Source organism: Stenella coeruleoalba (genome assembly GCF_951394435.1).
Source record: "Stenella coeruleoalba genome assembly, chromosome: 2".
Taxonomy (NCBI): Eukaryota; Metazoa; Chordata; class Mammalia; order Artiodactyla; family Delphinidae; genus Stenella; species Stenella coeruleoalba.
In genome coordinates this window covers 84666629-84689644 of record NC_137147.1, presented here as the reverse complement: position 1 = coordinate 84689644, position 23016 = coordinate 84666629, and the positions used below count along the sequence as shown (strand labels likewise).

Sequence of the window (23016 nt, the reverse complement as noted above, 5' to 3'; positions counted from 1 at the left end):
CACTATCTACATCTTGTTAGCAACTCCTCTTTCAAATCTTGGCCCCTGCTGGACTGTCCCCTATGTTTAGGGTGGCCAAGTCAGTTCTGAATATGAAAAGGGATACTATTAATAATTATACTTGGACAACAGGCACAGGCTGTATGGTCCTAAGCAAACTAAGACATGTGGGCTCTCTACACCTCACCCTCCTGTCTGAGGATGTCTCCAGCTGTTAGCCAGAAATGACCCATACGTGCTCAGTTCACGAGGCCTGGCCTGGCTTCTAACCCACTCACCTACTCAGAATGTTCCTAGTTGCTCCACCCACCCATCGGTGGAAGAGCCTTATCATTATGTTCCAGATACTCAGCTAGCACTCCTGACCTGCTCTGTCTTCCCGCCGGGGGGTACCCAACACGTACCAAGTGGTAGAGCTGCACGGCCTGGCGCACACTGCCCTGTAGCTCTGCCACAAGCTGTTCGCACTGCTCCAGGCTCACGGCTGGTTCTGGGAGGGACAGACAGCTCAGTAAGACCCAGCAAAGCTGCTCCTTCAGGCCTCCCCACCCAGGGGTCACTCAGAGGAAGAGAGGCCTACCCCCACCCCACCCAGCATCGCACGCCCTCAGTCCCTTCCTCTTGCCTCCTTCCTTCTCGACACCCTCCCAACACCACCCAGGAAACAAGGTCCAGAGGAAAGGGCCAGCTCCAGCTCCAGTCCCAGGGGCCGGAAGGCACTGAAGGGGCAAGTGGGTCACAGGGAGATCATGAAGGTCGGCAGGAGTGTCTCACCATCAGGGGTGTGACTTAATGGACCGAAACAGGAGCAGACAGGACGAAATACGCCAGAGGCTGGTTGCACAGAAATGGGATGGAGCCAGAGACTGGCCAACAGACAGGGGAGAGAGAGGACGGGGCAGGAGATGAGAGCTGGGAGCTGTGCACACCTGAGTCCCGGCTCTGGGCTGCCCCCGGCCTGGTGCATTCCACAGGGCTGGGAGCCTTCTCAGGGGGTGGGGACTGCAGGCTCTCAGGGCCTCGGAGGAGGATGCTGACCGGCAGCTGCTGGGCACGGGGACTGTTGGGCCCAGGCTGAGCCTGGCCCTCGGTCCTAGGCTTGGGAGTGGCACCCTCCCCCAAACAGGCCCGTCTCTCAGATGTACTGTGAGCCTTCGCTAGGCCCACTGGGGGGCCAGGCTGTTCTGCCTCACCAGGGGCCTGGCCCTTGGTAGCAGGTGAGAATGTGGCCAGGGTAGGGCGATCAGGCAGTGGCTTTGGGATATCCAGGACCAGGTGAGCCCGGCTGGGCAGGGCCAGCTTGCTGAGTGGCGAGACTCGGATGGGGGCAGGAGCTTGAGGTTCGGCAGCCAGGCCCAGGTTCTCCCCAACAGAGATGCTGCGGGATATCTTGGCCATGGAACTGGTGGTGGGGTTCCGGTAGGAGTGGGGCTGAGACAGACGGCTGTCAGCTTGGGGCAGGGAGCACAGGCGCTCCTGGGCCTCCATCTCCTGTAAGAGCAACGGGCCTGGTGGAGGGGCCTCATCTGCAGGGGAGACAGAGACATACACAGGTCAGGTGGTGAAGACGGCGTCCCGGGTGCTAAGGCTCAACTCTCCAGGAGCTGCTGTGCCCTGCACATACCCACTAAGGGGCTCCCACTGGCAAGCACAGTGACACATCAGGGCCATGTGAGGCCACCTTCCTCTAGCACGCCCATGGGCTCCACGCTCCCCACACCTAGAGCTGAGCCCCCCAGGCTCCTCACCCTGTGGCACCAGACTCTGCACCGACTGGGCTTTCTGGAGTCCACCTGAGGCGCTGGCTGTGGCCACTCTCTTGGGGGCCCAGCTACTGTCCCGGTTGAGACGGCGTCGTGGCAACAGCACAGGGGCTGCCTGCTGGGGGCCAGGGTTCCCGAGGGAAGGCCCCGCCTCCGGGGGTGCTCCTGGAGGATTGGCACCACTGCCTCTCAGCTGCTCGCCAGAAGCCTGCGGCACCTGGGCTGGCCTCGATGTCATTGCCAGGCTTGAGGAAGATGGGGATGGTTCCCTAGGGAGGAAATGTGGAAGAAGGCCCAGAGGAGGCTCAGGGCTCCTCCCTGCCAAGACGGGGAGAAGCTCTCACAGCACTAACGAGGCACTAGGACAGAAGGGTGGGCACAAAGCCAGCCAGGACAGCTGTCCCAAAACTTGGAGTGCACAATGCTGCTGGGCATGGAAGACAGAGCCTTGGAGAGAAGAGGGCTGCAGGCTGCCCCAGGCGCAGGGCTGACCCTATTGGGAGCACTGCGAGGTTAGGAGAGCTAGAGCTCCTTGTAGGAAAGTGAGCTGCTGTGGGGACAGTACCTGAGTCCGGGGCTCTGCACTTGCAACAGGAATCGTGAGGAGATGCTCCGAGACTCTGTCCGCTCTGGTACCCGGACTGGGCCCCCTGCCAGGGTGACAGAAATCAGGGACTGAAGCAAGCTCTTGCCCAGACTCTGCCTCCCCTAGAAGGCAGCCCCCGGGCATGGCCTGCCCTTGGACCCTCAGCGGGGCAAGGGGAAAGAAGGGTAGATTGCGGTGACCAATGTGACCACACCTGGAGCAGCCCCATTGGCCAGAGTCTCAAAGTGCTGTTTTAGAAACTGCTCCTGGTCCGGGGTATGGGGGCTGCCTTCCTGCACCCCGTAGGGGCCAGTGCCTCCCTCCTCTTCCTCCTCTTCCTCATCACCCTCGGCTGGCTCTTCAAGGTCTGAGGAAATGCCATCCACACTCAGGGGCTCCGTGCTCTCGGAGTCTGGATGTGGGGGAGGGGGAGAGAAGCATCACGCTGCAACCCTCTGTCGCCAGAGCTTCCACGCCCACCTCAGTCCACTGACCCGCGTGGTCCCGGCCCTCCCTCAGGGCTGCAGCCTCACCTTCATTGGGATGCTCAGGGCTGGAAAGGCGACTGCTGCTGAAGTCCACGGAGCAGGCACTGTCAGGGCTGTGCTTCTCTGAGCCCCTGCTGCCGGCGTACACTCTTCCCAGGGTCCCTCGGGCTGGTGCCTGCACCTGGAACTCACTGCCAGAAAGGCCAAGAGGGGAAAGAGGAGGCAGTGAGCAATGGTGAGCAGCAGCCCCACTGGACCCCTGCCTTCCTTCTGCCCCACCCGTGAGCAGGACTGGGGATGAGGCAGTGGTGGGGAAGCCCTGAGTGCCTGGGGCCAGCCCCCCACCCAAATACAGAACCCTCGGAGGGAAGGGAAGAAGAGGCGGGTGGTGCATGGCCCCAGAAGTCTGCAGGACCCTTGCCTGGTATCCAGGGTGGGGCTGTCACTCGGCTCCGGGTAGACAATACCGTCTTCGATGGGTGCAGGCTCCAGTTCTTGGGCAAAGACCCCTTCATCTTGGGACAACAATCGGATAATGTGGGGGCAGGAACAGGGTTGGGAAGCCTGAGGCCGGGGGCGCTTTTCATTCTGGAAACACACAAAGGGAAACACACATTCTGGAAACATCACTGGGGTTGCTGACGTGAGTGAGGGTCTGGGAGAGGAGGTGGAGGTGGGCAAGGATCCAGGGGGCACCAATTCTGGGGGAAGCTCCGACTCTGAGGACAGACACCGAAAAGCCAGGCTGGGTTCCAACTAGTGTTCTGGAGCTTCTGGAAGAACTACATTAGCACTCTGGGCTGCCAACCTCCAGCCACCACTTCGTATCATGAGCCCTCCAAGGAACCCAGCCCAGGACAAAGGCTACCCTTTGCTTCTGCACCCCCAGCACCGTACCGCACAGCCTAGCCAGCCCCACCTGACTTTGCAGCTCAGGTTACCCATGTCCCACAGAGGCAGAGCAAGCACAGCTGGACCAATGCTCAGGCCCCAGCTGCTGGCACAAGGCTGGCTAAAGCTGCTTGGAGATCTCTAGTCGGCTGGGAGAAAGCGGGCTCACCTGGCCAGCATGTGAGGTCTCAGGGGCCTGCCAACCATGCTTCCCAGGACCTGAAGGGCTCACAGCCGGAGAGTCCTGGCTAGGGCCCCGAGGAGTTGGGGCCAGCGCCTCCAGCTGCCGCAGGTCCAGCATGGAGCGAACACTCAGCTCCACGCCTGGCTGAGCCCAGCGCCCCCTTCTTCTGGGTCCTTGGTTGGCTGCAGGAGCTGGATCCAGGAACTCCTCTGTCTCCTGTGCCTGGTGTGGGGAGGGGGTAGGAGAGGAATAACAGTAACAATCACACAACAGTCTTAGCAAACACTCACACGTCACCTACTGTGTGCCAGGCACTTTACACGTATTAGTTCATTTAATCGTCACAACCACCTTATGAAGGAGGTACTACCATTCGCCTCACACGTACAGATGGGAAAACTGAAGCACAGAGGCCTTAAGTAACTTGTCCAAGTCCCAGAGACAGTCTGCCTGCAGGTTACAGCTCAGGTAGTCTGGCTCCAGAGTTCAGGCTCTCAGCTTCACTCTCTGTCCTGTCCTAGAGGACCTTCTGGTCTTCGTCCTCACCGGTGTCATGGACACCTCAGAGCTGGGAGTCTCTAAGAGGCCCCCACTCTGAGGACAGCCCCAAGTCCATTCACAGCACCAAGGACAAACCAATGGCCCCAGCCTGAGACACATGGCCTGGTCAGAAGGCACCAGACACCACACCACCATCATCCCATGAAACTCCTGCTGACAATGAAAGGTGCTGGAGCTTGAAACCCTGACGCGGGACAAGGGAAGGCTGGGCAGCCTCTGCAAGCCTTCATCCTCCTCCCGGCCACCCTGAAGTTGCCCCTCAGCTACTGGTCCTCTTAAGGCCTTTTCCCTCTAACTCTTCTGGAAGTTCTGAGCTTCTCTCTTCACCTGGGTCTTCAGAACTACAGTTTCTCCAGATTTCAGTTCTTTGGCCCTTTGACTTCCTTGCAATTTCCTTGTGACCATTCGGCTTAGACCCCTTTTCTACTCCCTACCTCAAGATGTTCTTTGTTTACTCCCAGGCCCCCAGGAGGCTGAACAAGCGGAGTACTTCCCCTAGTGGTGACTAATCCTTGCAGGCCACAGGGAGGAAATACCTGGACTTCGTCACCCCTCACCTGGAACCAGCCCAGAGGCTCGAGCTCCCCTTCCTTGGACACAAGGGGTGGAGCACGTGGGCAGACCCCATGCCCAAATGCCTCCCCAGGTACAGAGAGCCCTGCTTTCACCGTCCTTCACTTCTGGTAACCGTGCAAGGACATTTTAACGACGGTGACTCACCCGACTCATCTCCCAGTGGGACAGGCTTCGGGGCAGGGCTGCGCTGGGCACCGAGGCTAGACAGAGACCGGCAGTCAGAGAGAGTTTCGCGCCCACCCACCGTGCAGCGCTGGTCCCACAGCAGCCCACGCCCTACGAGGCTACGGCAATGCTCCAGTTTCCTCAGCTCACACTGCTCTCACCCCTGCAGCCCCCAAAAGGGCACATCTAGCCACTGCACCAACTGGCGCCTGTCTGGCCCACATCAGACTTCCACAGACCTGGCTCTTTCTTGGTACCCTTGGCAAGGATGGGCAGAGCTGGAAGTTCTTCTTCTTCAGTGCCCTCGTCTTCTCCCTCCTTGTCACTGTCTGATGAGAGAGCTAGTCCAGGAGATAGCATCGATGGGGCCTCATGCCTGAGTCCAAGACAAGGAAGGTCAAGGGGAGGGGAGACTCAATAGGGGAAGAGGCCAACATCCTGGGCGTTCGTGTGAGAAACAGGTATTGGGAGATACAGAGTTTCTGAATGGCGGGTCCAGAGCAAGGAGGAGGAGCCGTACCACCACAGCGAGCAGTCTGGATGCCCACCCACCGCTTGTCCATCCCCCACACTCTGTTCTCACCGGTTGGGCCCAGCAGCCCTTTGGGGAGAGGACGGTCCTTGCTGCTTGCCCCCCCGCTGGTGCTGCCGCAGGTCGGCCAGACGCTGCCTCATGCTGATGGTCATCTCAGAGCTCAGGCGCCACACGAATATGCAGCTGGGGGAGGGCCACAGAGGTGGGTGAGGGAGGGGTAGGTAGGTAGGTCTCTGTGGGTGGTGACACCGCTAGTACCCCTTTCTCCACAGGCTGGCAAGGAGACCAGAGCCACCCTCCAGTGCCAGGTCAGGCCCAGCCAATATCCCTGTTCAGCCCTACTTCCCAAGACATCACTGAGTCGAAGACAGGGGAGGGACAGGGTGTGTTTGTGGCACAGAGGAAGAATCTGTGTCTCAGGGAAGCTGGCTTCTGCTCACCTGTCCCCTGACACAGAGATGAGATGTTTGCAGTCGTTACTAAATTTCATGCCAGTGACAATCTCTGTGAAGAACAAAGAATACGGCCTATGAGCCCCCCTGAAGTCCCAGCCAAGTGTCTGTCCCAACACACAGGGAGTTAGCTAGAGGGGAGGGACAGACAGTTCTGCTGGGACCCAGGAAACTAAAGGAAGAAAGAGGAAAGTTCCAGGGGGAGAGTATCAGGGCTACACTCACCTGAGTGGCCAAACATGGTAGCCACACACTCGCCTGAGGAGAAGTCAAAAATGGAAAGGTTCTTGTCGGAACAGCTGGTAGCAATGTAGATCCCTGAGGGGTCTGTCTGCACCTGAGGAGTGGGACATACAGCTGGGCGAGGACAGGAAGCACCAGTCCCTCTCCACCCAGCACCCCGTTCTCCCGTTCTCTAGCCCAACGCCCATCCTACTGGGCCCTTACCTTAATCAGAGTGCCATCCTCACCCTGCGACCCTTTAAACAGCTTCTTCTGCTTCCCGCTGCTGATGTTAAATATCCTGTGGAGAAACACACTCATTCACATGAGGAGGTCACGGTCACTTGGGTGGCAGCAAAGCCAGCATTCACCCGCAGCTCTGTTCTCTCTGGAAGCCACTCCCCAACACCAAAGGGGCTACCACCTCTTGGGTGAGGCAAAGTGCTCATGCTGTAGGCTCAAGGGGGCACAAAGTCCTGGACAAAAAGATAGACACAGGGCTGAGCTGCCTAGAGCTGACCCCTCGGGCATGAAGGAATGTGGTCAGGTGGTCTGAGAAAGGGATGCCCACCGAATATTTCGATCCTGGCAGCCGATGGCTGTGTACTTCCAGCTGGGCTCCACATCCATGTCATAGAGGGTCGTCTTCCGTACCACGTGGTGTGTCCGTGTAAACTGTACTCCATCTCCAGACTGCAGGGGTGGAGCATGAGGGCAGACCCCACGCCCAAATGCCTCACCAGACCCAGAGAGCCTTGCTTTTGCCGCCCTTCACCTCTCGTAACCTCAGGTAGGGGAATCGTAGCGACCCCACCCCCCACCCACAAACCCATTGCCCCATTCAGGGACACCCAGTAACCTCACCTTCTGTGCAGTGCGGAAGTAGATGCTCTTGTCTGCTCCACAGCTTATCATGCGGACTTGCCCATCGCTGGCTATGGAGGAAGGGGGCCTAGCTATTCCCACTGCTCTCGCCACAAGCAGGCCAGCCTTCCCTCTGCTTCCCTCCCCATGTTCCCTCTATGGAGCTACTCTATAAGGCTGAGACAACCAATTAAATCAGGATGCTTCCCTCCAAACCTAGGCCTTCCTTTCCCCCCATTCTCAGCCAACCTGGTTGCTCAGGGTCCCCTGGACTAAGAGTCTATATTCCACCTGTCTTCCCATCCAGCCCCGGGCCGGCCAGCTGCTGTCCCACATGCCACTGTGACGGGCATACCCTTCTCACGGAGGCAGGACGCAGGTGGCAGTGGGGGGGGGGGCAAGGGAGATATCGGTAGTAGGCAGAAGAATGTATTTCAATTGCCCTGCCCCCTACCTGCAAACTTGACAGCTGTGATGGAGGATGAGTGCTCGTCCAACGTCTGCTGTAGGCTGTACTCCCGTCCAGCATCCAACACATGGATCAGCCGGTCCCGGCTTGCTGATGCTAGGAGCTTCAGACCTGGGATTGGAAGAACTCCATCAGCCCACGAGTGCCCAGAGCAGGCCCCTATCTGGGTCCAGCAAAAAGGAACTGAGCCCCATATCCCTAAGCCAAGAGAACCACATAGAAGGGATAGAGCTGTCCTCCTCTAAACCTGCAATGACACCAAATGAGTCAAAGGATTCTCAGTCCCACATCCAACAGCCAGGATAGATGTAAGTGGCACTGGTAGGATTGGAGGAGCCCTGTGCCGTTCTGGGCTGGGTACCAGGCATCCACTTCACCTGTGTCTGGCTTAGAGTACTCCAGGCATAGAATTTCTGAGTCATGGGCATCCACCTTCAGCATCTCATTTAGGGACTGTAGTTCATGCACCCTGCAAAGATGAGGAGAGGAGGGAGGGGGTCACTGCCAGGCTGCAGGAGGAGAGACTCACTCTGCTTCCTCTGCTACATCCTCTCCCCTGACCTTTTTGAAAGCTTATTTTTTATTTTTGAACTTTCAGGTTAGAGAAAAGTTGCAATGAGTACAGAGGGCTTCCATATTTCCCTTACCCAGCTTTCCCTAACGTTAACGCCTTACGTAACAACAGTCCGGTTGCCAGAACCAGGAAACTTACGTTGGTATAATACTATGAACGTAAAGGCTTTATTTGAATTTCACCAGTTTCGCCACATCCTTTTTCTGGATCCAGGATCCTACCCAGAGCCCAAACTGCACTGAGTTGTTATTTCTCTTCAGTCTCCAGTTCAAAGACTGGAGTCTTCAGTCTTTGCTTACCTTTCATAACCTCGACACTTTGGAAGAGCACTGATGCTCTGTCATACGTACCTCAATTTGAGTTGGTCTGTCGTTTTCTCATGACAAGACTGAGTTTTCTGCATTTTTGGCAAGAATACCACAGAAAAAAATGCTGTCCTTCTTAGTGCACCATTATGGGCTTTGTGATGTTGATATGAGGATGTTAAGCCTGATTACTTGATTAGGATGGTTTCTGCTGGGCTTCTTCACTATAATTATCCTTCCCTTGTATATGAATATCTTTTCCCCAATCTTTTAGAGCCAAATTTTTCAAAAGCTCTATCCCTGGGGACTAACTCCCCCAGCCCAGACCATGAGAGGCAGGCAGTACCCATTCCAGACCTGGCATTACCTGAGTGTGCCCACACGGTCCCCTGAAGCGAGATGCTGTCCGTTGGGGCTGATACACACAGAGCGAATGCCCACTCGGGGATCCATCAGGGACCCATCAGCTTTGTCTCCCCCGGGCAGCTCAGTGTCCAGCAGGGCCTGAGTGTTCCCATCCACATAGATGATCTTAATGAGGTCCTAGTGGAGCAGGTCAGGAGAAGTGGATAAGGCAGGCCTGACCCAGTACAGAAGCAAGGGGAGAGGAATGCTGGACAAGACAAAGCCTTGGCTCGCAGGGGCCGGCCAAATAAGAGCCGGAAGATCAGGGTCAGGGGACCCAGTTCCCGAGAAGGCGGTGTGAAGGCGAAGGGACGTGGGTGCTAGGCATGGAGTGGGGGCCCCATGGCTCACATTGCTGAGGATGTTTCGGTGCAGGGTGGAGCCATGCACCCCAGAGCTCTCTGTGTTCCACAGGCGGATAGTGTTGTCAGAAGAACAGGTGATAAAGGAACTGGGGGGCAGGCAGGCCTGGTTACTGTCCTTCACTTCGGGGTAGACCTGAAGGGGCAGAGGGAACAAAGTCAGAGCTCCAATTAGGGAGCAGTCCCTCGCCTGCCCACGGAGATGGAAGGGAATGACATTAGGAGCTGATGCTGGCCAAGGCTTAGCCCACCCTCTGTCTTATGGTAAGCAAGCCGTAACTATTAGATACTCTTCAGATCACTGCGGGAAAGTACATTAACCAAGCATCTCCCATGTACCAGGAACTCTTCTATGTTTCCCACTCACATTATTTCACTTAATGCTTAAAACAATTAGATGAATCAGGTACATCATTTCACCACGGAGGAAATGAGGCTCGGTCAAGTTCAGTAACTCATCCGAGATCACCCAGCCCAGGACAAGGCAAAGCTAAGGATGGACGGGGACACATTGGAAGAAGCCTGAGACATATAAGCACGAAAATTCAAGCTCAACCCTCAGGACCCATCTGAAGGTATGTGGACACACAGGGATGTTGCTGGAGAAGTGAGGAGGCAGTGGGAACATAACGTTCTACCTGGGGATCCCCACTTTCTGTCCTCACAGTGGTGTCCCGGCAAACCGGGTCAGTCTCGAGTCAGCCCACCTACCTCCACACTCCAGACGCAGGAGGAATGATACAGAGCCGAGTACACCTTGCCCACTTTCTTGGGGTCCCTCACGTCCCAAACGTAAATGCTGTGGTCGTTGTATACACAAGACAGCCACTGATTAGTAGGATCAAAGGTCAAGGCAATGGTGTCTGGATACCTGGCATTCGCCACTCCAGAGAAGAGGCGACTGTAGGGAAGAGGACAGAGCAAACTGGTGAGTGAGGAGCTGACGAAATGAGGGATTGAGGGGAATGAAAACAGAAGCCCACCCACAAAGGAAGGAGCAGAGCACGGGAGCCCTCTCCAGACCCGCAGGTTTGGAAGCAGCTGCTTGAGAGGAAAAAGCTGCCTCTGACAGCTCTCAGCTCGGAGCCGATCCAGCACTAGCTGCTGGGCCATGGTGCTCTCCTGATGAACACAAACGAGGTCACAGAACACCAACGTGACACAAGGTCTAACTCTGTGGTCATGACGGAGTGAAACAAAAACAAGACCACTCTGTAGCGGTGTCTGAGACAGATAAAAACAAGATCACTGTACAAACCACAAAAATGACCAAACATCACCGTTTTCCATCTTTCAGGACTGACTGCAACTTCTTTACCAATTACAGCTTTAGCTCCATACCTTTCCTTCCACCTTTCAAATAAAATTAAAGGTCCAATTGTAGAACTGCCCCCACTTCCTCACAGCACCCAACCAGAGCAAAACTTCAGTCCCTGGAACCAATCCTAAAATCATCTAACACAAGCCCAAATCTGACACGAAGCCCCTCCTAACGCCTACATACTGAGACACTCCACGGTCCCCCACAGTGCGCCGTGTACCAATAAAGCCACATTTGTGTGTGTGCAGAGATGTTCCTGTAACCTTTGGGGGTATCGATACACCCTTCATCTTACACGGGCAAGGAAGGCTGGGTGCGGAGTAAGGCTCTGAAATGGAGGCAGGGGGCCCACACAGCTCACCTGGCCTCTGTGACACTGGCTATGTCTGTCCCCAGGGCATGGGGCCGGGGCAGGGTGCTGAGGAAGTGCAGGTTAGAGGGGTTGAAGAGGCGCACGGTGCCATCAGCGCAGCCACAGAAGATGTAGTCCTGGCTCACAGAGATGCAGTAGGCCACGGTGGTCTGCAGGCAGAGGGGCTCAAGTCAGCATGGCCACCCGCTCAACCCCTCCTCAACAGTCACCTGCCAAGAGGAGACACCAGCCAAGGCAGGGGGCGAGGAGAAAGCAGCCCAGCTGCTCTGGCCCGAGCCCCTCAGCTGTTATCTAGAGATGCCCCGCCCTCCAGCAGCTGGCGGCAGAGGGCTCACAGCCACGTGCAGATGGGGGATGGGAGTCCGGGAGCCTTCTAAGGCACTAGAGGTTTTGGCAAAGAGGACAAAATAGGAAAAGCCCAGCAAAGAGAAAGGAACAGCATGAGAAAGAGAGGAGAGTCTAGCACCACTTACTGTGAAGCTGTCTGTGTTCTGAGCAGAAGAGGAAAGCAGGGAAAGAAAGACAGAAAGAGCAGGGAGGAGGCAGTTACACAGATCTGCTTGGGCTGGAACTGGGCCAAGCTCCGGCTCCCTCAAGCCTCTTCCTCCTGGGGTCCCCTCTTGCATGCAGGGCCCAGCCCCAGTACGGACAGTCCTCCCTTGAGCTGAGACGCAGGCAGCCCCACCCACCCCACCCACTGGGACAGAGGTACTTACTCTCAGCTCCACCCACTTATCCAAGAGCCTCCGATCACTGAACTCGCACAGCAGCCCTGAGGACGTGATGCAGAAGGTGCTGTCCGCCTTCCTGCCTCGGCCACAGGCCACGTCGGTGAACAGGTTGTTCCGCAGCTCCCCCAGCAGCCCAGAGCGGCCCAGCAGGGGCACGGTGGCATTCACCTGTGGAGATGCGACACTGTTGCCCACCCATCGCCCTGGGGCGCCCTGGAAACCAAGCCCTGGGGAGGGGGAGGGAGGAGGCGCAGCAAGGCTCCCTTGCCCTCTGAGACTACCCCTCGGCCCAGACAGCATCTGGCTCATCCAGAACTTCTGGATGGCTGTTGAGAAAGCAGAGGGGCCCAAGGGGAGCAGTCTCCTGGGGTGGGCTGAGTAGACCCTGGCCCTGGGGGCTACTTCCAGCCTGAGCACCTCACCTTTGAGGTCTTACTGTCATCAAGGTACCAGAATTTGATGTGCCGGTTGCCAGCAGTGACAAAGTAGCTACAATCTTCAGAGAAGGACACCGCAGTGACCCGACTGGACACCTTATTGGAGGCCACCACAATGTTTTTCTGGAAGGAAAGCCAAAGGAAGAATCGAAGTTCTGCCTCTTGGAGCTAAGATGAAAGAGGCTCAGAGGATGAAGGAGGGTTAGATAGGATTTGTACTTTAAAAAATGTTTCTTTCCAGGATTTACTGGTCAGAAAAAGAGGGGTGGAAGGAGAATCCTTTTCCAGAGGAGTTGAAGAGATTCATTGCCTCTGGAGGTCCTCGGAGGCACAAAGCTAGCCTCTTTCTACCAACACGCTTGGCTACACAGTTGCTTTTTTCTGCTTCAGGTCATTTTCGAGAATAAAACTGAGATCAGCAGGGTGGAATGAAGGGGTTCAGGTCCCCAACTGGCCCTTGGACCCCCATGAGGCTGCGAGGCCGGCCCACCCGGCCCACTCACCTTCCAGGCCCAGACGTTGACGATCATGTCATGTTGGTAGCCCACAGAGACAATGTACTTGGCACTAGGGGAGAAGGCCACACAAGCCACGCCATACTTATGCTCCTGCAGCTCCGCCACCTGGCTATGCTCGGCCACGTCCCAAACCCGCACGGCAGGCATGTGCCCACTCTGCAGGGAGGCAAGAACTGGAAGTGAGGGCCAGAGGCACACAGCCTCCCCTAGCCTTTCAGGGTGGGGCCTACCTCTCCAGCTACTGGGCACAGTCTCTCTAATGAGCCCCCGGCCCAAAGCAGAGTGCTACACAGGGCAAAGGTGTAGAGGAAACATGATAAATATCTCAGGACAACAACGATTATCTGAGAGAAAACACCCCCAGATTTGGTTCAGTATCTCCGGGTGAGGGTCTGCGCCTCTGTGTTTGTTCAAAGCTCCTAGAGGGATCCTGATGGGCAGCCAGGGTTGAGAACCACCACCACCCACGCCTATGCCTCCCTGTAAGAGACTGCGAAGGGAGAGGTGTCCCTCATGCGCCCAGCAGGGGGCCCCCAGGCACAAGGAATATCTTGCGGCAGTGGTTTTCAAAGTGTGCTTCCCAAACCAGCAGAATCAGCATGATCTGGGAACTTGCTAGAAATGCAAATTTTGGGGTCCCCCCCCAAAACCTATAGAACCAGAAACTCTGGGAGCAGGCCCAGCAATGTGCACTTTAACAAGCCCTCCAGCTGACTCTGATGCCCACTGAGGCTTCAGCACCACTGGTTGAAGGTGCAGCCAAAACCGGGATTTGGCATCTGTTCAGGCAGCCAGAGCGGCGGCAGCCCTAACCAGGCCCAGGACTGTAGCTCTCTGCTGAGGCCAGGCCACCCACCCTCTTCAGAGTACTGCGGCCCCCCTTCCACACTCACCTCTCCTGTGACCAAGTACTTGCCATCAGGGGAGAAGGCAAGGGCAGTGATGGTCTTCCTGCAAGAAATGAGGCAGGCTCAAAGAGGCACTGGCAGCCCTGCCTAAGCCCGGCTCCCTCACAGTCCCCTCAAAAGGCAAGACCGGCAGACACCAACGGCACGTGTGACATTTCCCTAGCTGGCCCTGGGGCCCAGTCTCAGTCCCCAGAGCCACAGAGACCTCAGACAGTGCCCTTCTCACAGACTCCAGGAGATGCCCCCTGAGGGCCCAGACCCATTTACCTGGAACTGTTGAGGATGTGGTGCTGTTTGTGTTTCCGGGGATTGAACAGCACGACCACACACCTGGGGAGATGAGTGAGACAAGTGACTTCAGCACCAAACCACAGCTCCCCCAGGAGCTCCAGGCCCCCAGGCCAGGGAGCTGGGGCGAGCCAGCTCAAGGGGGCTCCACTTGCCACTGAGGGCAACTGACCGCTTTCTTCTGGCAATTTGCTCTTCCCACTTCCTTTCCCACCCATAAGGGCCCATCTCTGCAGCCTCATGAGGGTGAAAGGGCTCTCTGCAAGTCTAGCCCCACCAGGTCCCTAGGCACCAGCGCCATCTCTGCCGCAAAGGGCAGCAGGGACCCAGGCCTTCCCACGATCCTTGCACAGCCCAGGAAGGGGGGCAGGAGGGAAGAACTCACGTGATTTGGGCAAAGCAGGCCACAGGTATACATACAGCCAGTGCGACATGGAGCCACACGTGTGTCAAGTATTTGAGCTCCAAGGAGTGAGGCCTCTCACGTGTGTGCCCACCTGTGTACTTGGCAGGAGCCAACCCCCCCCCCCAGCCCCCCCACATACCCTCTACGCATCAGGTGATGGAGCGGGCAGGAGGCAGGGGACCAGAACCGCTAGGAGGCTCGGTACAACTAGCAGGAGGGGCAGAGAGAGCCTGAGAGGGCCTGGGGAAGCCCAGCCCCAAGAATCCCTGGCCCCGAGGAACCTGAGACGGACCCTCCAGACTGCCAGAAGACAATGGGAGAAGGCTGGGAGCACCCTCTGCAGCCAGAAGGTGAGTCTGGATGGGATCAGGCTCAGACTGACTTTCCAGAGGCAGCTCCAGAGGGGAGGCCAGGTGGTAGGACTTGGGGGCAAGAAGCGGGAAGCTATGGACAGCAGTGTTCTCCCTCAGGCTCCCTGGCTATCAGCATGCCCAGGGGCCCACAGCCTTTCTGCCTCATCGCTTCATCAGAACTGTAACTAGCTGCCAGGAGCAAACGTGGAGCCTGCTACACCAGGTAAGGGGATGGGGAGAGAAGGATGAGAGGGCTACGTCCTCCAGACTCAGCCTGGTTTAGTGGGAAGGCACTGCAGACCCCACATCTGAAGCCCACCGCTTGCCAGAAACTTGAAACGAAGGCAGGTACAAGCCGCTAATGAGGGCTCAGCATCTCAGGCTCAATAAACCACTTCCATATGCAAACGCCACAGGTAATCACTGGGGACACTGGGATCTCGGAGGGACACCAGCTCTGCCCAGAACTGCCAGGCTGATGGACAGCCTTGGAATCCCTGAGTCACATCATCTTTTCCTCTAGTCCCCTCCCCCAAATCCCTCCTCACTGTTTTCTTTCTTCTTCTCTCTCCTTCTCCTAATCTTTGTTTCCTTTCTCCTTCTCTCTTTATACCAACTTCCAGTCTCCCACTTCCCTTCTAGAATGCCACGTCAGGAGGGTTTTTAAAAATATGACCCAAATCAGATGGCTTTGGAAACTCTGTGCCCCATCACTCTCCCTCCCCCATCCCAAAACACACACACAAGCACACTTGTCCAGCTTCTGTGAGGGGCAGTCCAGGATACAGGGGGCCTACTTCCTCCAAAACAGGTAAGATTCATAAAACCTTAGAGTCGGAAGGAAGGATGGAAGGAATTAAATGCACTATGCTAGGTGACTTTAAAGATCACCTGGTCCAACCCTCCAAAATTTTGAGGTGAGGAAACCTAGGCTCCTATAAAGAGCAGAGCCAGGACTCGTAGCTCTTCCAGCGTCCAGGCCTCTTTACATCGAACACGCGCAACTCTGATCTGTGTCACCCCTTGCTGAACATCCCTGGGGAGCTTCTAAGACCCAACCCCTTAAGTACCATGAAGGCCCTGGGTGGTGTGGCCCCTGCCCACCCTCCAGCCTCACCCTGCACCATGCTCCAACCACATCCTTTCATTCCCTTTAGCTTGCTACGCTCCTCTGACTCCAGGCCTTTGCTAGAGCACCTTCCCTTGTCTAGAGCATTCTTCTCTCCCTTTTCCAACTAGTTAACACATAGTTCTCTTTCAGATCTCAGGTCAGATGGCCTCAGTATATGCTCTCACAACACAGTTGTATCAATCTTTTGTGACATTTACCACAACTGCAATTTTACAATTTTTTAATTTTAAAATGTATTTTATTGAAGTGTACTTGATTTACAGTGTTGTGTTTAATTTCTGTTGTACAGTAAAATGACTCATTATGCATATATATACATTCTCTTTCATATTCTTTTCCATTATGGTTTATCACAGGATGTTGAATATAGTTCCCTGTGCTATACAGTAGGATATTTATTGTTGATTGCCTCCTCCACCAGACTGCGTCTTCCATGAGGGTGGGAACTGTGCCTGGTTTTGCTCACTGTTTTGTCTCCTGTGCCTAGCAGAGTCTGGCCCATCACAGTTGTTCAAGAACCGTTTATTGAATGGATGAATGCCTCCCTTGGTCCACTAGCTTGGTCTACTTGGGTATCCGTAGGCCCAGCTCTCCTCCCTACTGCATGCCCCACCTGTCTTCTATGGAAGGTGGCACCGAGGATCTCCAAATCCTCAGAGGCAGTGTGGGACAGTGGGGACACTGTGAGCTTTTGAGTCAGAGACCAGGGTTTGAGTCCTTGTTCTGCCACGTACAACTTTGTGACCCTGGGTAAGTCACAAGCCTATTTCATTATCTGTTAAAAAGGAGCCACTAGGATCAAGCTCTCAGGACTTCTGTGAAGATCAAATAATTTTTTTTGGACACAGAGTGGGAGCCAAACAAACGGCAAATCTTAGTATTACTCCCCCTGGAGCATGGACAGGAAGCCAAAAGGGACTCCTGGCAGTGAGGAACAAGGTGCTCAGGGACTGTGTCAGGTTTTTCCTTCAGAAAAACGGAGGTGAGTCCTGTTAGGATCTGAGTAATGGTAAAAACTCTAAAGGAGGCTTCCTTTAAAGTTCCGGGAAGGCAGCCAAGGAAGGAGAGCTGGGTTAAGCCTGGGGAAAGAAAATATCTACGTCTTCATCCACTTAGGAGATGATAAGCTTGGAAGGTAGCAAGGAAGGGATGGGGGAAATGCTGAGGGAGAAACTACCTCAAGTGACTAGGAGAGCAGCACAGAAGCACAGAAAGAGAATGGAAGTGACACCTCCTGGCTAAGTTAAAAAGCACCACGCGAGAGTTTCAACGAACTCTAAGCACGAAGGCCTTCACTTCCTTTTATAACCGGTCTACTGCTCTTCACACAGTGGGCCCAATAATAAGAGTTACCATTTATCCAGCACTTTCTGTGTAGCAGGCACTCTGCTAAGCACCTTAGAGGTCTGGTCTTAGCTAATCCTTACCACAAGCTTGTGACTGCTGGTACAATCAGCCCCACTTCAATGTGGAGAAATGAGTTCAGAGGTCTTATTCAAGGCCTCTCAGCTAAAGCAAAAGAGAGTCAGGATTCCAGAAGCTGTGCTCTCAGAAAAGCAGAGTGGAGGGAGTGGGAGAAAGGAGAGAAAACTGAAGCTGAAAAGGAGAGACAAACACAGAAAGCACACTGACCTAACACACAGAGCACCAGGGCAGGAGCCTCTGAGAAGAGGCAGAGAAGACTGGGGCGCTTGGAGGGAAAAAGGATTCTGGCTACAGAATCTTTGGAAATCATAACAGGGCACATGAAAATTATAGCAGTTATAGTTCAAAGTTCATAGATCTAGATATTTAGATTTTAATATTTTATTCAGTGTGTGAAAAATGATAACCCCCAGGCCTGCCACCATCACGCAAAGCCCACCAGGTTTTCGGGAGAGCTGACGTTTTCTTGCTATCTGTGCCGCCCGGCTAAGGCGGTCCTCTGCAGGTTCATCCTCTCTGGTGATGGCCTCCAGTCTGAATGGTGCTGGGTTACCTAGCTTTCGGATCAGCTCCAGATAAACCACAGCAGAGGGGTTCAGCTCAGAGCTGATCTGACTTGAAATGAACTGATGCAGATGCCGACAGCCACATTCCAAATCCAGAAAAAGTAGGTGATGAGGGCTCCTTTAAACCCGAAGCAGCATGGTGGCCTTTCAAGGGCGGCTGAGAACACTCCCCAAGTCACCGCACATAAATTCTGAGTCTTGCTGGGCCATAGCATCCTCTGTTTCCTGTCTCCCCTAGGTCGGACTCCATGGCGGAAGAAGGAGGGAGAGCAGCACGTGTGTGTAAAAAGACAATGCAGACAGAGGATGACTAGCTATGAGGCAACCTCTCCCTTCTCTAACACCTCCCAACCCCCACCCCCCAGTGTAGCCTGGAAATTCTCATGTGTGTCATGGGAGAGTTAAGCAGAGGAGGGAAACACACACAGGTAGGGCAAGCTGAAATTTTTACTTCTAATTATTCAAATTTGGAAACCTTCCAACATAGAGAAAGAGGAAAAAAGAGACCAACCCTCAGTCACAGCTCCACTTGTGAGGATAATAACGCAGATGGTGAAGGCAGAACTTGGCAAAGACCTCCAAGGTCCCCCTGTGCCCAGCTTGCTGAGGTCCTCCCAAGAGAAGAGACCTCAAAAACACTGATGTGGGGCTTCCCTGGTGGCGCAGTGGTTGAGAGTCCGCCTGCCAATGCAGGGGACACGGATTCGTGCCCCGGTCTGGGAAGATCCCACATGCCGCGGAGCAGCTGGGCCCGTGAGCCATGGCCGCTGAGCCTGTGCGTCCGGAGCCTGTGCTCCGCAACGGGAGAGGTCACAACAGTGAGAGGCCCGCGTACCGCAAAAAAAAAAAAAAAAAAGCACTGATGTGGGAGCCTCCTCAGTCTTCTCTAACCTTTGAGCAAGTTTCTCAGTCTGCTAGGGAGGGAAGGGTGGGGTATAGTTTGCACCAATCTTTGGCCCTTGGTCTCCACACCCCTTGACCCTGGCCAGCACAGCAGGCAGTCACTGGCACGTGCCCTTGCAGCAGTACTGGCTGCAATCCTCCATATGATAGGACTGGGCTGGCCCAACCGGCTGAGTCCCATAATTCAGAACCCCAGGGTACAGGCACAGGGAGTCTGCTCACTCTCATAGGGAAGCAGTGAGGCCTCAATCCCTCAGGGCCTCAGCCCGGGAGTCATGTGGTGGAGCAACCGTACCAGGTGCTGGGCCCACTGCCCAGGAACTTCTCTGAACCAGGAAAGGCCAAGCCCTCGATAGCCCCCGTCCCGGGACAGGTCCAGGCCTGCTGCCATCACCAAGAGCCCAGCATTCCCACAGGATCCACCTCCTATGACTCTCCATCCTCCAGAAGGCAGAAACAAATGAACCCTTGGATGAGCAAAGAATGCAGAAACACACACAGGGAGCAGGACACAGAAGGTCTGAGCAGGGACCCTGCACCTTAGAATTTCCTCTTTCAGACCAAGAAAAGTCAGAAGGTGACTCACAGAGGCACACTAAAGGTCCTTCAAGCCTTGCTCATACATCACCCTGTACCCCTACTTAACATTATAACCCCACACCCCCACATTCCCTATCCCCTTTCACTGCTTCTTGCTTATACTTTTTCTAAAGCACACATCAATTTATAATATTCCATATAATTTACTTTTGGGGAGGGAAGACGATCTATATTCATCACTAAGACTGCCAGCTCTGTGACAGTAGTGTTTGTTTATTTTGTTTACTGTTACATCCCAAAGGCCTAGAAAATTGGCACTCAATAAATATTTGTGAATAAATCTTTAAGTCATTAGCTACCAGATCTCAAAGCCCTAACTCCCAAGGAAACTCCTGAGTAGCAGGCCCCACGGCAGGGCAGGTCCACAGTTCTGTCCAACCTTAGACTTCTAGGACTCACTGATGCTCAAGGGCACTGATGATAGAAAGAATAAGAAAACTGGGGTCAGGCAGACCTGTCTGCTAACATACTGTGTGATCTTGGGCATATTCCTTAACTTCTCTGAACCTCAGTTTCCTCATCTATAAAGCAGGAATAATAAATAGTATCTAAGTCTCAGAATTGTTGTGAGAACTGAAAAAAATAATATGCAAAGTAACCAGCAGGGTGCTCCTAGCCATCTTCTTGAAGGGTTCTCTGGGGCACCAATAACAAGGAAAGGGCTAACCAGGGGTTCAGCAGTTGCAACAGGAACCCCAACTACGGTATCCATATAGGACTTGCAGGATACTAGTGACTCATTAGGGTCCTCCTCCAGGTTGGAATTACAAACTGTCCCTCCCGATTCACTCCCAAAGGGGAAATCTTATAGCTTTAATTATCCTAAGAGATAATGAGTCTAGGACGTTTCCTAGGGCATCCTTGGTTGTGGTCCTCTTCAGGACCCACATGGAACCCAATGCCTTCCAAATAAGTAACCCTCTTAGGCCAGCCCATGAGACCCACTGGCATCTCTGTTTCTGGGATGCTCTATGAGACACACACACCCCTCCCCCCCATCAAAGGCATGAGAAAAGACTTGGCAGTAATAACCCAGTGAATAATGTGGTCACTGGTGTAGAGCTACGAGTACACCTCTCTCTGTCCAGAGGACTCTAAACATATTCCCTTCTGGGACAACAGGTGGATGTCTGTGAGCTGCAAGACGCACAAGCCAGGTCCAAAAGCAGTGTCTGAGCCCCCTTCCTCTCACTCACTATGGTCTAGCCACCATGGCTGCTGTTTAGCTACTCAAACAAGTGAATTGATTCCTCCTTTCTTTGGGACCTTTGTAGTTGAGGTCTCCTCCACCTGGAAGTACAGATCTTCACACATAGATTCCTCTGTCACTCAGACACCAGCTCAAATGCTACCTCCCACTGAGCCCTGACCAGCCAGTCTCCAAGTAGCCCTACCCCACCCCACTCCCAGGTATTCACTTACTCTCCTTTTCCATCACCCTGGTTTATTTCTTCAGAACACTTATCACTCTCTGATATTACCTTGCTCATTTATTTGTTCACATGTTTACTGTCTGCCTGCCCCTCCTTAAACCCCACAGAGGCAATGACACTGTCTTAGTCACTGCTGTATATATATATTCTGCGGCTGGAACAGTGCCTGGTCCAAAGTATATTTTCAACATGTATCTGCCGAACAAATGAATGACTATATCGATGAACAAGCTGTTTGGGGAAGAACTACAGGGCCCCAGTTTTAGGTGTGAGCTCTGTAGGGAAACCAGGAGAAAAGGCACTGAGGGGACTGGTGCCGAGTAACCCTTGCATGTGATTCACAGCCATCAGGGCACCAAGTCCAAGCATCCTCTTCCCTTAGGTCCACCCGGTCTCTCCACCACTCCACACACTCCCTGGCAACCCCCCACACAGTGTTTACCACAGAGAGGAAGAAGGGAGCTGTATGCTCCTTCAGCTCAGATGTCACTAGAACACAGTCCAGGAGGAGACTCTGTGCTTTCACGTGCAGTCCAAAGCTTTGGAGCTGGATCTCAGCATAAATTCCAATATGCGCTGAGTAAATGGAGGGCCTTCTCAGGAGAGCTGGGTTTCCCCTCCTCCTCCCTGCTTAAACCACCAAGAGGTCTCCTCTTGGCTGCTGCATAGGGCACCTCTCACGCCAGTAGCTGCTCTGCACAGGGGGTCTGCACTCAGGCCAGGCCCTGCACCCTGGCATTAGGGGTCAAGAGAAACCCATTCTCCAAACTCACTGACTCCACAGTGGCAACAGGGGCTGTGCTGGGCTCTAAAGGCCCCGAACCCTCTACCGAGCCAGCCAGGGAAGGGGCCCAAGTCAATTATGGGTGTTCAACTAAACTGAGTGCCTCAAAGCTATCTGGGGACCAGCTTGGCCTCCTAGGGCAGGGGGCTTAAAATGTGACAGGTGAGGGTGGGCTTCCTGTGGGAAAACAACAGCAAAGGGAGAGCTCTGGAGAAGAAATGCAGGAGGTGCTAAAACCGAGGGGTCTCTACCCAGAGACTTCAACCCACCTCTGCCTGACACACATCCTTCTCCACCCCACCCTCCCAGAGCTGTTTCATTTCCTTTCAGAAAACTTTGTTTTGGTTTGATATTTGCCTCTAGGCCTCTGGGAGAATTTTCTGAGCTTTGTTTCTCTTCTTGTTTCTAGGATACCTGAACTGCTCCTAGAGCAACAAGCGAAGTAGGAACTAGAGAGTGGGGGATGGGCGGTGGGGTTGGGATCACCAGATAGGAAGAGAAGGGAGACAGAGGGGAGGGAAAGAGTCTGCTTTGCTCACACTGACTTTGGTGGCCCCCAGATACCACAGAAGCACATCAGGGAGCTCTAGCACAGAGCGAAACTAAAACACCCAGAAAAGGGCCATTTGCAAAGAGAGAACTCCAAGTTCTAGGAAATCAAAAGGTCAGGAAGTAGATCAGGGCACTGCCCAGGGCTGGCCCAAGCCAAACACACTCAGGAAACCTACTAGAGGTGACAGCAGGGAAGCTTCCGTACACCACCTGGAAGGATAATGACCCCCAAGGCACAAACGCCAGGCTGGGACATGCCCATAAACAGAAGCACACACCCTTAAAGGCGCCAGGCCTGGCTGGGGTCTGGGGCGGATGGGGAAGAGAGGGACCAGGGCTCCACACTCCCCAGAGCAGGGACACAGGACTCAGCACGCACAGAGCAGCAGCCCATGCCTTTCCAGCCCGTCCCACATTCAGCCCCAGTCCCACCTCCAACAAGAAGGAACCTGGCTTTCCCGGGGCCGAGGCAGACATGAGTGGAATTCCCCGGAGGCAGACTGCACAGGGTATCCAGCAACAGAGATCATTCATCAACTTGCTTCTGGAGGGGGAGAAGGAGGCCAGCTCAGCCTCTTCAGGGTAAAGTCAGTGCAGCTCCCACAGTCCCCTACCACAGATGTCAAATGCCAAAGGGTCACTCAGAAGAGACAGACCCCAGAACCTAGGGGCAGAAGGGTCCCTGGCATAGACTGAGCTGCCCGTAAATTGGCTCTTCTCATTCGAAGAGCAGGTGAACAGCTTAGGGGAAAAGCAGCTTTTAAAAATAAGCAGCAAGACTGGTCTCCCTCCACCTCGTGCCACTTCAGAGTAAGAGCTCTGCAGTCAGACTTCTTGGGTTGGAGTCCCAATACAGACACGTGCTAGCTGTGTGACCTAGAGCA

The 23016-nt window shown here is 54.5% G+C and overlaps 1 protein-coding gene across 1 annotated transcript in view; it reads right to left on the bottom strand.

Moving 5' to 3' along the window:
• Positions 1-23016, bottom strand: part of MAPKBP1 (mitogen-activated protein kinase binding protein 1) — a 52166-nt gene that overhangs the window by 2618 nt on the left and 26532 nt on the right. Inside the window, exons 4-30 of the mRNA XM_079914498.1 lie at positions 13958-14020; positions 13676-13733; positions 12768-12938; positions 12250-12387; positions 11813-11995; positions 11085-11245; positions 10114-10303; positions 9392-9538; positions 9003-9178; positions 8134-8225; positions 7742-7867; positions 7288-7358; positions 6995-7116; positions 6649-6724; positions 6427-6538; positions 6190-6253; positions 5798-5932; positions 5454-5590; positions 5194-5249; positions 3898-4134; positions 3259-3425; positions 2883-3028; positions 2564-2761; positions 2329-2413; positions 1749-2032; positions 930-1526; positions 405-490 (exon numbers count right to left, since the gene is read on the bottom strand). Coding sequence (XP_079770624.1) covers positions 405-490; positions 930-1526; positions 1749-2032; positions 2329-2413; positions 2564-2761; positions 2883-3028; positions 3259-3425; positions 3898-4134; positions 5194-5249; positions 5454-5590; positions 5798-5932; positions 6190-6253; positions 6427-6538; positions 6649-6724; positions 6995-7116; positions 7288-7358; positions 7742-7867; positions 8134-8225; positions 9003-9178; positions 9392-9538; positions 10114-10303; positions 11085-11245; positions 11813-11995; positions 12250-12387; positions 12768-12938; positions 13676-13733; positions 13958-14020 — 4078 coding nt within the window. The remainder of the gene's footprint in view (positions 1-404; positions 491-929; positions 1527-1748; positions 2033-2328; positions 2414-2563; positions 2762-2882; positions 3029-3258; positions 3426-3897; positions 4135-5193; positions 5250-5453; positions 5591-5797; positions 5933-6189; positions 6254-6426; positions 6539-6648; positions 6725-6994; positions 7117-7287; positions 7359-7741; positions 7868-8133; positions 8226-9002; positions 9179-9391; positions 9539-10113; positions 10304-11084; positions 11246-11812; positions 11996-12249; positions 12388-12767; positions 12939-13675; positions 13734-13957; positions 14021-23016) is intronic.